This window comes from Heptranchias perlo, chromosome 1, assembly GCF_035084215.1.
Source record: "Heptranchias perlo isolate sHepPer1 chromosome 1, sHepPer1.hap1, whole genome shotgun sequence".
NCBI classification, from domain to species: Eukaryota; Metazoa; Chordata; class Chondrichthyes; order Hexanchiformes; family Hexanchidae; genus Heptranchias; species Heptranchias perlo.
This window is the reverse complement of record NC_090325.1, coordinates 2601392-2617085: the sequence shown is the minus strand read 5'-3', so window position 1 is coordinate 2617085 and position 15694 is coordinate 2601392. Positions and strand designations below refer to the sequence as shown.

The window sequence follows — 15694 nt, the reverse complement described above, 5'->3', positions numbered from 1 at the left end:
CTCATTGATAATCCTCGCTCATTGACAATCCTCGCTCATTGATAATCCTCTCATTGATAATCCTCGCTCATTGATAATCCTCGCTCATTGATAATCCTCTCATTGATAATCCTCGCTCATTGATAATCCTCTCATTGATAATCCTCGCTCATTGATAATCCTCTCATTGATATTCCTCGCTCATTGATATTCCTCGCTCATTGATAATCATCGCTCATTGATAATCCTCTCATTGATATTCCTCGCTCATTGATAATCCTCTCATTGATAATCCTCGCTCATTGATATTCCTCGCTCATTGATAATCCTCACTCATTGATAATCCTCGCTCATTGATAATCCTCGCTCATTGATATTCCTCGCTCATTGATAATCCTCGCTCATTGATAATCCTCTCATTGATAATCCTCGCTCATTGATAATCCTCGCTCATTGATATTCCTCGCTCATTGATAATCCTCGCTCATTGATATTCCTCGCTCATTGATAATCCTCGCTCATTGATAATCCTCTCATTGATATTCCTCGCTCATTGATAATCCTCGCTCATTGATAATCCTCTCATTGATAATCCTCGCTCATTGATATTCCTCGCTCATTGATAATCCTCGCTCATTGATGATCCTCTCATTGATAATCCTCTCTCATTGATAATCCTCGCTCATTAATATTCCTCGCTCATTGATAATCCTCTCATTGATAATCCTCGCTCATTGATAATCCTCGCTCATTGACAATCCTCGCTCATTGATAATCCTCGCTCATTGACAATCCTCGCTCATTGATAATCTTCGCTCATTGATATTCCTCGCTCATTGATATTCCTCGCTCATTGATAATCCTCGCTCATTGATAATCCTCTCATTGATAATCCTCGCTCATTGATATTCCTCGCTCATTGATAATCCTCGCTCATTGATAATCCTCTCATTGATAATCCTCGCTCATTGACAATCCTCGCTCATTGACAATCCTCGCTCATTGATAATCCTCGCTCATTGATAATCCTCGCTCATTGACAATCCTCGCTCATTGATAATCCTCGCTCATTGACAATCCTCGCTCATTGACAATCCTCTCATTGACAATCCTCGCTCATTGATAATCCTCGCTCATTGATAATCCTCGCTCATTGACAATCCTCGCTCATTGATAATCCTCTCATTGATAATCCTCGCTCATTGATATTCCTCGCTCATTGATAATCCTCGCTCATTGATAATCCTCGCTCATTGATAATCCTCGCTCATTGATAATCCTCGCTCATTGATAATCCTCTCATTGATAATCCTCGCTCATTGATATTCCTCGCTCATTGATAATCCTCGCTCATTGATATTCCTCGCTCATTGATATTCCTCGCTCATTGATATTCCTCGCTCATTGATATTCCTCGCTCATTGATAATCCTCGCTCATTGACAATCCTCGCTCATTGATATTCCTCGCTCATTGATAATCCTCGCTCATTGATAATCCTCGCTCATTGACAATCCTCGCTTATTGATAATCCTCGCTCATTGATAATCCTCTCATTGATAATCCTCGCTCATTGATAATCCTCTGATTGACAATCCTCGCTCATTGATAATCCTCGCTTATTGATAATCCTCGCTCATTGATATTCCTCGCTCATTGATAATTCTCTCATTGATAATCCTCGCTCATTGACAATCCTCGCTCATTGATAATCCTCGCTCATTGATAACCCTCGCTCATTGATAATCCTCGCTCATTGTTAATCCTCACTCACTGACAATCCTTGCTCATTGATAATCCTCGCTCATTGATAATTCTCTCATTGACAATCCTCGCTCATTGATAATCCTCGCTCATTGATAATCCTCGCTCATTGATAATCCTCGCTCATTGATAATCCTCTCATTGATATTCCTCGCTCATTGATATTCCTCGCTCATTGATAATCCTCGCTCATTGATAATCCTCTCATTGATATTCCTCGCTCATTGATATTCCTCGCTCATTGATAATCCTCGCTCATTGATAATCCTCTCATTGATAATCCTCGCTCATTGATAATCCTCGCTCATTGATATTCCTCGCTCATTGATAATCCTCGCTCATTGATAATCCTCTCATTGATAATCCTCGCTCATTGATAATCCTCTCATTGATAATCCTCGCTCATTGATAATCCTCTCATTGATATTCCTCGCTCATTGAGAATCCTCGCTCATTGATAATCCTCGCTCATTGATAATCCTCGCTCATTGATATTCCTCGCTCATTGATATTCCTCGCTCATTGATATTCCTCGCTCATTGACAATCCTCGCTCATTGATATTCCTCGCTCATTGATAATCCTCGCTCATTGATAATCCTCGCTCATTGACAATCCTCGCTTATTGATAATCCTCGCTCATTGATAATCCTCTCATTGATAATCCTCGCTCATTGATAATCCTCTGATTGACAATCCTCGCTCATTGATAATCCTCGCTTATTGATAATCCTCGCTCATTGATATTCCTCGCTCATTGATAATTCTCTCATTGATAATCCTCGCTCATTGACAATCCTCGCTCATTGATAATCCTCGCTCATTGATAATCCTCTCATTGATAATCCTCGCTCATTGATAATCCTCTGATTGACAATCCTCGCTCATTGATAATCCTCGCTTATTGATAATCCTCGCTCATTGATATTCCTCGCTCATTGATAATTCTCTCATTGATAATCCTCGCTCATTGATAATCCTCGCTTATTGATAATCCTCGCTCATTGATATTCCTCGCTCATTGATAATTCTCTCATTGATAATCCTCGCTTATTGATAATCCTTGCTCATTGATAATCCTCGCTCATTGATAACCCTCGCTCATTGATAATCCTCGCTCATTGTTAATCCTCACTCATTGACAATCCTCACTCATTGATAATCCTCGCTCATTGATAATCCTCGCTCATTGATAATTCTCTCACTGACAATCCTCGCTCATTGATATTCCTCGCTCTTTGATAATTCTCTCATTGACAATCCTCGCTCATTGATAATCCTCGCTCATTGATAATCCTCGCTCATTGATAATCCTCGCTCATTGATAATTCTCTCATTGATAATCCTCGCTCATTGATAATCCTCTCACTGACAATCCTCGCTCATTGATATTCCTCGCTCATTGATAATTCTCTCATTGACAATCCTCGCTCATTGATAATCCTCTCATTGATAATTTTCGCTCATTGATAATCCTCTTAGTTACAATCCTCGCTCATTGTCAATCCTCGCTCTTTGATAATCCTCCCATTGATAATCCTCTCATTGATAATCCTTTCATTGATAATTCTCGCTCATTGATAATCCTCTTAGTGACAATCCTCGCTCATTGATATTCCTCCCATTGATAATCCTCCCATTGATAATCCTCCCATTGATAATCCTCGCTCATTGATAATCCTCGCTCATTGATAATCCTCGCTCATTGATAATGTAATAGAAAAACATCTGGAAACCGAAAATATAATGAAGAATCGTCAGCATGGATTTCAAAAGGGAAAGTCATGATTGACCAACCATATTGAATTCTTTTAAAAAGTAACAGAAAGGGTAGACAAGGGTAATGTGGTAGATGTAATATATTTGTATTTTCAAAAAGCCTTCGATAAGGAACTGCATTGTTGACTCATGACTAAGGTCAGAGCATGTGGAGTCGGGACAGGTAGCAGAATGGACAGCAAACTGGCTACAAAACAGAAAAGAGAGTAGGGGTTAAGGGTAGTTACACAGATTGGCAAAAAGTGGGAAGTGGTGTTCCACAAGGACTGGTGCTGGGACCACTGTTGTTCACCATTTACATAAACTATTTGGACTCAGGGATCGGAAGTACAAAATGAAAATTTGAGGACGACATCCAATTGGGGGTGTAGTTAATACCGAGGACAAAATACAGGAAGACATTAATAAACTTGCAGAATGTGTGTGAAATTGGCCACATACTCCTTTTGAAAGAAGAGTCTAAATGGGTTAGCGGAGCAGATGCATCTGTCCATGACAGTATTGATAGGAGTGACCACCGCACAGTCCTTGTGGAGATGAAGTACCGTCTTCGCACTGAGGACACCATCCAACGTGTTGTGTGGCACTACCACCGTGCTAAATGGGATAGATTCAGAACAGATCTAGCAGCTCAAAACTGGGCATCCATGAGGCGCTGTGGGCCATCAGCAGCAGCAGAATTGTATTCCACCACAATCTGTAACCTCATGGCCCGGCATATTCCTCACTCTACCATTACCAACAAGCCAGGGGATCAACCCTGGAAATTGAGGACTGTAGAAGAGCATGCCAGGAGCAGCACCAGGTGTACCTAAAAATGAGGTGCCAACCTGGTGAAGCTACAACTCAGGACTACATGCGTGCTAAACAGTGGAAGCAACATGCTATAGACAGAGCTAAGCGATTCCACAACCAACGGATCAGATCAAAGCTCTGCAGTCCTGCCACATCCAGTCGTGAATGGTGGTGGATAATTAAACAACTAATGGGAGGAGGAGGCTCTGTAAACATCCCCATCCTCAATGATGGCAGAGTCCAGCATGTGAGTGCAAAAGACAAGGCTGAAGCGTTTGCAACCATCTTCAGCCAGAAGTGCCGAGTGGATGATCCATCTCGGCCTCCTCCCGATATCCCCACCATCACAGAAGCCAGTCTTCAGCCAATTCAATTCACTCCACGTGATATCAAGAAACGGCTGAGTGCACTGGATACAGCAAAGGCTATGGGCCCCGACAACATCCCAGCTGTCGTGCTGAAGACTTGTGCTCCAGAACTAGCTGCGCCTTTAGCCAAACTATTCCAGTACAGCTACAACACTGGCATCTACCCGACAATGTGGAAAATTGCCCAGGTATGTCCTGTCCACAAAAAGCAGGACAAATCCAATCCGGCCAATTACTGCCCCATCAGTCTACTCTCGATCATCAGCAAAGTGATGGAAGGTGTCGTCGACAGTGCTATCAAGCGGCACTTACTCACCAATAACCTGCTCACCGATGCTCAGTTTGGGTTCCGCCAGGACCACTCGGCTCCAGACCTCATTACAGCCTTGGTCCAAACATGGACAAAAGAGCTGAATTCCAGAGGTGAGGTGAGAGTGACTGCCCTTGACATCAAGGCAGCATTTGACCGAGTGTGGCACCAAGGAGCCCAAGTAAAATTGAAGTCAATGGGAATCAGGGGGAAAACTCTCCAGTGGCTGGAGTCATACCTAGCACAAAGGAAGATGGTAGTGGTTGTTGGAGGCCAATCATCTCAGCCCCAGGACATTGCTGCAGGAGTTCCTCAAGGCAGTGTCCTAGGCCCAACCATCTTCAGCTGCTTCATCAATGACCTTCCCTCCATCATAAGGTCAGAAACTTGGATGTTCGCTGATGATTGCACAGTGTTCAGTTCCACCCGCAACCCCTCAGATAATGAAGCAGTCCGAGCCTGCATGCAGCAAGACCAGGACAACATCCAGGCTTGGGCTCATAAGTGGCAAGTAACATTCGCGCCAGACAAGTGCCAGGCAATGACCATCTCCAACAAGAGAGAGTCTAACCACCTCCCCTTGACATTCAACGGCATTACCATCGCCGAATCCCCCACCATCAACATCCTGGGGGTCACCATTGACCAGAAACTTAACTGGACCAGCCATATAAATACTGTGGCCACAAGAGCAGGCCAGAGGCTGGGTATTCTGCGGCGAGTGACTCACCTCCTGACTCCCCAAAGCCTTTCCACCATCTACAAGGCACAAGTCAGGAGTGTGATGGAATACTCTCCACTTGCCTGGATGAGTGCAGCTCCAACAACACTCAAGAAGCTCGACACCATCCAGGACAAAGCAGCCCGCTTGATGGCACCCCATCCACCACCCTAAACATTTACTCCCTTCACCACCGGCGCACTGTGGCTGCAGTGTGTACCATCCACAGGATGCACTGCAGCAACTCGCCAAGGCTTCTTCGACAGCACCTCCCAAACCCTCGACCTCTACCACCTAGAAGGACAGGAGCAGCAGGCACATGGGAACAACACCACCTGCACGTTCCCCTCCAAGTCACACACCATCCCGACTTGGAAATATATCGCCGTTCCTTCATCGTCGCTGGGTCAAAATCCTGGAACTCCCTTCCTAACAGCACTGTGGGAGAACCATCACCACACGGACTGCAGTGGTTCAAGAAGGCGGCTCACCACCACCTTCTCAAGGGCAATTAGGGATGGGCAATAAATGCCGGCCTCGCCAGGGATGCCCACATCCCATGAACGAATAAAAAAAAAGGGATCTGGGTACAGAATCACAAATCTCTTAAAGTAGCTGCGCAGATTAATAAAGCCATAAAAAAAGCAAAGCAAGCACTGGGTTTCATTTCTAGAATTGAAAAGCAGAGAAGATACGTTAAACTTGTATAGAACCTTGGTTGGACCATTCTTGAAATACTGTGAACAGTTCTGGTCTCCATATAAGAAAAAGGATATCGAGGCACTGGAGAGGGTGCATAAAAGATTTACTCGGATGATACCAGAACTGAGCAGTTATCCCTATTAGGAAAAATTGAGCAGGCTGGGGGTCTTTTCTATAGAAAAGAGAAGACTGAGGGGTGACCTGATAGAGGTCTTTAAGATTATGAAAGAGTTTGATAGGGTAGATGTGGAGAAGATGTTTCCACTGGTGGGGGGAGACCAGAACTAGGGGCCATAAATATAAGATAGTCACTAATAAATCCAATGGGGAATTCAGGAGAATTGTCTTCATTCAGAGAGTCTTTAGAATGTGGAACTCGTGACCACAAAGAGCAGTTGAGGCGAATAGCATCGATGCATTCACGGGGATGTTAGATAAACACATGGTTAAATGGCAATGTAAAGAATAGAAAAAGGAACAAGCAGAAAATACTTAAAACAGGTAGGGAGGAGGACTGGTCAATTATCAACCCTGGAAAGAGAGGCTTGGAAAATATAGAATGGAACATCAAACTTCAGAAAACATCTCCAGGCCTGAAGAGTTTTAAGGTACACAGTGTAAAGAAAGGGTGTAAGTATTGGACCACAAGAAACGTAAGGAACTGAAATGGGGGATGAGGAAATAACAGAGCTGTTAAACATCAGGAAAAAAACTGCAAATGTTGGAAATCTAAAACAAAACCAAAAATTCACAGCATTAATGGCAGAAATTGTTACAAAATGCCGGCAGAAGGCTGGAAATTATAGACCAGTTAGCCTAACATCTGTGGTGGGTACAATTTTGGAGTCTATTATTAAGGAGACAGTAGCGGAACATTTGGATAAACATAATTTAATAGGACAAAGTCAGCATGGCTTTACAAAGGGGAAGTCATGATTGACAAATTTGCTTGAGTTCTTTGAGGACATAACGTATAGGGTGGATAAAGGGGAACCAGTGGATGTAGTGTATTTAGACTTCCAGAAGGCATTCGACAAGGTGCCACATAAAAGATTATTGCTCAAGATAAAGAATCACTGGATTGGGGGTAATATTCTGGCATGGGTGGAGGATTGGTTATCAAACAGGAAGCAGAAAGTTGGGATAAATGGTTCATTCTCGGACTGGCAACCAGTAGCCAGTGGTGTTCCACAGGGGTCGGTGCTGGGTCCCCAACTCTTTACAATCTATATTAACGATTTGGAGGAGGGGACTGAGTGTAACATATCAAAGTTTGCAGATGATACAAAGATGGGAGGGAAAGTAGAGAGTGAGGAGGACATAAAAAACCTACAAGGGGATATAGACAGGCTGGGTGAGTGGGCGGAGATTTGGCAGATGCAATACAATATTGGAAAATGTGAGGTTATGCACTTTGGCAGGAAAAATCGGAGAGCAAGTTATTATCTTAATGGCGAGAAACTGGAAAGTACTGCAGTACAAAGGGATCTGGGGGTCCTTGTGCAAGAAAATCAAAAAGTTAGTATGCAGGTGCAGCAGGTGATCAAGAAGGCCAACGGAATGTTGGCTTTTATTGCTAGGGGGATAGAATATAAAAACAGGGAGGTATTGCTGCAGTTATGTAAGGTATTGGTGAGACCGCACCTGGAATACTGCATACAGTTTTGGTGTCCATACTTAAGAAAAGACATACTTGCTCTCGAGGCAGTACAAAGAAGGTTCACTCGGTTCATCCCAGGGATGAGGGGGCGGACATATGAGGAGAGATTGAGTAGATTGGGACTCTACTCATTGGAGTTCAGAAGAATGAGAGGCGATCTTATTGAAACATATAAGATTGTGAAGGGGCTTGATCGGGTGGATGCGGTAAGGATGTTTCCAAGGACGGGTGAAACTAGAACTAGGGGGCATAATTTTAGAATAAGGGGCTGCTCTTTCAAAACTGAGATGAGGAGAAACTTCTTCACTCAGAGGGTAGTAGGTCTGTGGAATTTGCTGCCCCAGGAAGCTGTGGAAGCTACATCATTAAATAAATTTAAAACAGAAATAGACAGTTTCCTAGAAGTAAAGGGAATTAGGGGTTACGGGGAGCGGGCAGGAAATTGGACATGAATTTAGATTTGAGGTTAGGATCAGATTAGCCATGATCTTATTGAATGGCGGAGCAGGCTCGAGGGGCCGATTGGCCTACTCCTGCTCCTATTTCTTCTGTTCTTATTGTGTAGGGGGTAACATCCATAGATACGGGGGTGGTTCCAGAGGACAGGAGAATTGCAAATGTTGCACCCTTGTTCAAAAAAGGGTGTAAGGATAAACCCAGCAACTATCGGCCAGTCAGTTTAATCTCAGTGGTGGGGAAACTTTTAGAAACGATAATCCGGGACAGAATTAACAGTCATTTGGACGAGGGTGGATTGATTAGGGAAAGTCAGCACGGATTTGTTGAAGGCAAATCGTTTTTAACTAACCTGATAGAGTTTTTTGATGAAGTAACAGAGAGGGTCGATGAGGGCAATGCAGGTGATGTGGTGTATATGGACTTTCAAAAGGCGTTTGATAAAGTGCTGCACGGTAGGCTTATCATCAAGATTGTGGTCCATGGAATAAAGGGGGCAGTAGCAACATGGATACAGAATTGGCTAAGGGACAGGAAACAGAGAGTAGTGGTGAACGATTGTTTTTCGGACTGGAGGGAGGTGTACAGTGGTGTTCCCCAGGGGTCAGTGCTGGGACCACTGCTTTTCTTGATATCTATTAATGACTTGGACTTGGGACAATTTTAAAATTTGCAGATGACACAAAACTTGGAAGGGTAGTGAACAGTGAGGAGGATAGTGATAGACTTCAAGAGGATATAGACAGGCTGGTGGAATGGGCAGACACATGGCAGATGAAATTTAACGCAGAAAAATGTGAAGTGATACATTTCGGTAGGAAGAACGAGGAGAGGCAATATAAACTAGAGGGCACAACTCTAAAAGGGGTACAGGAACAGAGAGATCTGGGGGAATATGTGCACAAATCGTTGAAAGTGGCAGGACAGGTTGAGAAAGTGGTTTAAAAAGCATACGGGATCCTGGGCTTTATAAATAGAGGCATAGAGTACAAAAGTATGGAAGTCATGATGAACCTTTATAAAACACTGGTTCGGCCACAACTGGAGTATTATGTCCAGTTCTGGGCACCGCACTTTAGGAAAGATGTGAAGGCCTTGGAGAGGGTGCAGAAGAGATTTACTAGAATGATTCCAAGAATGAGGGACTTCAGTTATGTGGATAGACTGGAGAAGCTGGGATTGTTCTCCTTGGAACAGAGACAGTTGCGAGGAGATTTGATAGAGGTATTCAAAATCATGAAGGGTCCAGACAGAGTAGATAGAGAGAAACTGTTCCCATTGGCAGAAGGGTCAAGGACCAGAGGACATAGATTTAAGGTGATCGGCAAAAGATCCAAAGGTGATATGAGGAAATACTTTTTTACACAGCGAGTGGTTAGGATCTGGAATGCACTGCCTGAGGGGGTGGTGGAGGCAGATTCAATCATGGCCTTCAAAAGGGAACTGGATAAATACTTAAAAGGAAAAAATTTGGAGGCCTACGGGGATAGGGCAGGGGAGTGGGACTAGCTGGATTGCTCTTACATAGAGCCGGCATGGACTCGATAGGCCGAATGGCCTCCTTCCGTGCTGTAACCTTTCTATGATTCTATTCTGTGTTGAGATCAGACCCATTGTACCGTTTCTCGCTCTAACTCATTCTTTGCCAGGATCTCGAAATTAGAATTTCTTGCCTCCCTCGATCTTAAGAACATAAGGAATAGGAGCAGGAGCAGGAGTAGACCATCCGGCCCCTCGAGCATGCTCCGCCATTCAATCAGATCATGGCTGATCTTCAACCTCAACTCCACTTTCCCGCCCTATCCCCATATCCCTTGATTCCTTTAGTATCCAAATATCCATCGATCTCAGTCTTGAATATACTCAATGACTGAGCTCCACAGCCCTTGGGGGTAGAGAATTCCAAAGATCTTCCATTCATCCTACAATCTATAGGATGTTGAAACCCGAGCTTGACATCACATCCTGATTTACTTCACTGCCCAGGGCTCTGGTATCTTGGCCTGCATCTTTTAAACAAAATTGTAATTATGTTGAGTATCATGTTTCCTTCAATTCAGTAATTAGCGAGAGCTCAGGGATAAACCTCGATTCTGCTCACCATATCCCTCAATTCTTCCTCACCATATCCCCCAATCCGTCTCACCTTATCCCTCAATTCTTCCTCATCATATCCCTCAATCCCTCCTCTCTCAAGAAACACAACTAATTATCTCTTGACCCCACTTATACTGTCCGTTTGAATGTCCTTCCCTGGTATCTGATTTCACAATCTGTTTACACTTCGCTGAAAAAGTTCCTCCGACTTCACTCCTTACTCCGAACTTTCTCATTTCTGACTGCCCCCTGGGATTTGGGATATCTGGGCCTTGGAGGGGGTGTAGCGCAGATTGACCAGGATTATGAGGACAGGTTGCATCACTTGGCTTGTATTCCCTTAAGTTTAGAAGATTGAGCAGTGATTTATAGAATCATAGAAGTTACAACATGGAAACAGGCCCTTCGGCCCAACATGTCCATGTCGCCCAGTTTATACCACTAAGCTAGTCCCAATTGCCTGCACTTGGCCCATATCCCTCGATACCCATCTTCCCCATGTAACTGTCCAAATGCTTTTTAAAAGACAAAATTGTACCCGCCTCTACTACTGCCTCTGGCAGCTCGTTCCAGACACTCACCACCCTTTGAGTGAAAAAATTGCCCCTCTGGATCCTTTTGTATCTCTCCCCTCTCACCTTAAATCTGTGCCCCCTCGTTATAGACTCCCCTACCTTTGGGAAAAGATTTTGACTATCGACCTTATCTATGCCCCTCATTATTTTATAGACTTCTATAAGATCACCCCTTAACCTCCTACTCTCCAGGGAATAAAGTCCCAGTCTGTCTAACCTCTCCCTGTAAGTCAAACCATCAAGTCCCGGTAGCATCCTAGTAAATCTTTTCTGCACTCTTTCTAGTTTAATAATATCCTTTCTATAATAGGGTGACCAGAACTGTACACAGTACTCCAAGTGTGGCCTCACCAATGCCCTGTACAACTTCAACAAGACATCCCAACTCCTGCATTCAATGTTCTGACCAATGAAACCAAGCATGCTGAATGCCTTCTTCACCACCCTATCCACCTGTGACTCCACTTTCAAGGAGCTATGAACCTGTACTCCTAGATCTCTTTGTTCTATAACTCTCCCCAACGCCCTACCATTTAGTTGAGTTTTATTTTCCCTGGATTTTGTGCTCAAGCCTCTGGAGTGGGACCTGAACCCATGACCTTTTGACTCCATCGTGTGCCATTGTTTGTGGTTCTCAGTAGTGGGCGACCGGTGGGGTGACCGGTGCTGAGGATCCAACTGCTGGGGCCTGCTGGTGCAGGGAGATCCCAGTGTGGGGAGATCTCAACGTGGGGGAGATCCCAGTGTGGGGGAAATCCCAGTGTGGGGGAGATCCCAGTGTGGGGGAGATCCTAGTGTGGGGGAGATCCCAGTGTGGGGGAAATCCCAGTGTGGGGGAGATCCCAGTGTGGGGGAGATCCTAGTGTGGGGGAGATCCCAGTGTGGGGGAGATCTCAACGTGGGGGAGATCCCAGTGTGGGGGAAATCCCAGTGTGGGGGAGATCCTAGTGTGGGGGAAATCCCAGTGTGGGGGAGATCTCAATGCGGGGAGATCCCAGTGCAGCAGAGATCTCAATGTGGGGGAGATCTCAATGTGGGGGAGATCCCAGTGTGGGGGAGATCCCAGTGCACGGAGATCCCAGTGCACGGAGATCCCAATGCGGGGAGATCCCAGTGCAGGGAGATCCCAGTGCGGGGGAGATCCCAGTGCGGGGGAGATCCCAGTGAAGGGAGATCCCATTGCGGGGAGATCCCAGTGTGGGGGCGATCCCAGTGCAGGGAGATCCCAGTGCAGGGGAGATCCCAGTGGGGGGAGATCCCAGTGGGGGGAGATCCCAGTGCACGGAGACCCCAGTGCGGGGGAGACCCCAGTGCACGGAGACTCCAGTGCGGGGGAGACCCCAGTGCGGGGGAGATCCCAGTGCGGGGGAGATCCCAGTGCAGGGAGATCTCAGTGCAGGGGAGATCCCAGTGCGGGGAGATCCCAGTGCGGGGAGATCCCAGTGCGGGGGAGATCCCAGTACACGGAGACCCCAGTGTGGGGGAGATCCCAGTGCGGGGGAGATCCCAGTGCGGGGGAGATCCCAGTGCACGGAGACCCCACTGCGGGGGAGATCCCAGTGCGGGGGAGATCCCAGTGCGGGGGAGATCCCAGTGCGGGGGAGATCCCAGTGCAGGGAGATCCCAGTGCGGGGGAGATCCCAGTGCAGGGAGATCCCAGTGCGGGGGAGATCCCAGTGCAGGGGCCTGCTGGTGCTGGGAGACCTCACTATTGCAGACAGTAACTGTGCAGCATGTTGACAAATGTAAATACTGTGAGCTCATCTTTATTGAAATGCCATTGAATCTCTCTGTGTATCTCAAGCAGCAGATCAATTTCATCACGAAAAGCTCTTTGAAGAACTCAAGGATTACAAGTTCGTATTCCCACATGTCTTATCAGGAAAACAGAAGCGGAGTGTAGCCCTACTGCCGCAGGTAATTAACCTGATAGGATTCCCAGATACTGTACTGACAATCTACAGTCTGATTGCATTGACTCAACCCAATCTACTTCTCCATCCCTATCTGATGCAATGATCTAGATGGTTCCAATTCACCCAGAGTATTGTAATGTTGTGGTTATATTACTGAACTAGTAATCCAGAGAACGTGAGTTCAAATCTCACCACGGCAGTTTGAGAATTTGAATTCCATTTTAAAAAAGTGGCATTAAAAAGCTGGTATCTGTAAAAAGTTACCATGAAGCTGTCGGATTTTTGTAAAAATCCAACTAGTTCATGAATATCCTTTAGGGAAGGAAATCTGCTGTCCTTACCCAGTCTGGTCTATATGTCCCACACCAATGTGGTCGCCTCGTATCAAACTTAGGGCAACTAAGGATGGGCAATAAATGCCAGTCTTGCCAGCGAAATCCACAAGAGATCGTTTCCACTGATCAGTGAGATGTGCAAATTTAAGGTAATCACAAAAAGAATTAAAGGGGTGATCAGAAAGAATTTCTAATGCTGTTGAAATAGAATCCATGAATTCTTTTAAAAGGGAATTAGATTGTTGTTTGATGAGCGAAACTCAAAGCTGTGGGGCTTCCAAGTAAATCCTGCGAATGGATAAGAATCTGTCTGAAAGGTAGAAAGCAGAGTGTTTTTTTCGAGGAGTTGTGTCAGGGTGGGGCTTGGTACAGTCAGCTGCCCCAGGGCTTGGTATTAGGAGCACTGCTGTTTCTGATTGACATAAGATTATCTGGTTTCTGAAACTCAAAAACTCCCAAATTAGGAGGGGTGGAGGGACCGGCTCAGAAACGACAGAGTAAGTGGAACAAGATATGTAAATGAGCAGAACAACGGCAGATGAAATTCCGGACCGACAAGTGTAAAATGCTGCACAGAGAAGGAAAAATGGACGTCACACACGCTCCCTGAATAAAGGCGAGATAGTTAAGGATAAACCCAAAGAAACGGAAGAGATTAAGTGAACTCAACACTCAACGTGAACAACTGATGCACAGTCAATAGGGTGGTGAACTATATGGTCAAGCTGGAGAGTCGAAGTCAGAGGCAGTCATGAGTGAACTGCGCAGTATTGTGTCCAGTTCTGGTGCGGAGAAGGGACTCGAGATTTGTACCGTGTAAGGGGTCTGAGTTACAAAGAAAGCCCAGAATAAACCTGAGTATTTCAGCCTGAAAAGGCAAGGTTAACACAAAGGTCAAGGGTTGAGGGAAAGTTATCTTGGAATATTGCTTTAAATTAAAGTGGGAGAGTAAGGCAAGGGGGTACAAGTTTAAACTAGTAAACTGAATTTAAGATTAACATTAACATGAGAATAGATTCACAGTTAAAATAAAAGGGAACCCAAAACATATAAATAGTAAAAGAGTAGTTAAAGGAAATGTGGGACCGATTAGGGACAAAAATTATCTTCTTGTGGAGGCAGAGGGCGTGGCTGAGGCACTAAATGAATACTTCACATCGATCTTCACTAGAGAAGAGGAAGCTGCCATTGTAGAGTAAAGGAGGAGGTAGTAGTGATATTGGATGGGATAAAAATAGATAAAGAGGAGGTGCTTAAAAGATTGGCAGTACTCAAAGTAGAAAAGTCACCCGGTCCAGATGGGATGCATCCGAGGTTACTGAGGGAAATGAGGGTGGAAATTGCAGAAGCTCTGGCCACAATCTTCCAATCCTTCTTAGATATGGGGACGGTGCCGGAGGACTGGAGGATTGTTCAAAAAAGCTTTTCCTCATGTCACCTTTGGTTCTTTTGCCAATTACCTTGAATCCGTGTCCTCTGGTTCTCGACCCTTCTGCCAACGGGAACAGTTTGGGGAAAAATTGGCTCGGGCCTGTTTCTGGGCGGGAGGAGCACAATCCACCATTACCCCACGCCCAAAGGTCCCAGCGCAGGCAGGACGGGATTATCGTCAGGCCTGAGGACTTACCTGCAATCTGCGTTGGAAATCAGCGAGGAACGAGGATTCCATGCAATTCACACTTTCCACCAGCAGGGGGAAGCTCCAATCTCTTAAAGGCAGGCTGTCTGTTAGAAATCTCTTAAAGGTAGCTGGTACCTGTTATTTTCTGAAAATAACAGTCTACTGTCTGCACGGAGTATGAACGGAGATCAGACATCGTACACAGAAAACACAGATGCAGATCCCATCCCTATGTTTACATACTGATGAGTTATGTTAAAACGTTGAATAAAGGTTGCGCACCACTAAATCCCACATCCTCCAATCTGCATGCCTAACCTCACCAATCTGCCGATCTGAGACTCCGTGCACCAAGATTCTCTGCTGATGCACCAGTGGCCTTGGTGCGACAGGTGGACAGAAGGAGGGACATCCTATATCCGCGGGGGGAGGGGGGAGCAAGAGGCCCTCCAGATGCACCCAAAAGATAGTGGGAGGCAGTGGGGGACGAAGTCAATGCCAGGCTCACAGCATCATGAACGTGGATGCAGTACAGGAAGAAGTTTAATGTTTTGACATGAGTGGTCGAGGTGAGTGAGGTCAACTGTCAAGTGGTGTCTCCTACCAACTGCACCACGA

At 45.3% G+C, this 15694-nt stretch overlaps 1 protein-coding gene across 1 annotated transcript in view; it reads left to right on the top strand.

Moving 5' to 3' along the window:
* LOC137308559 (disintegrin and metalloproteinase domain-containing protein 12-like) overlaps positions 1-15694 on the top strand; it is a 402109-nt gene that overhangs the window by 19544 nt on the left and 366871 nt on the right. The window contains exon 2 of the mRNA XM_067977213.1: positions 13012-13121. Within this exon, the coding sequence (XP_067833314.1) occupies positions 13012-13121 (110 nt within the window). The remainder of the gene's footprint in view (positions 1-13011; positions 13122-15694) is intronic.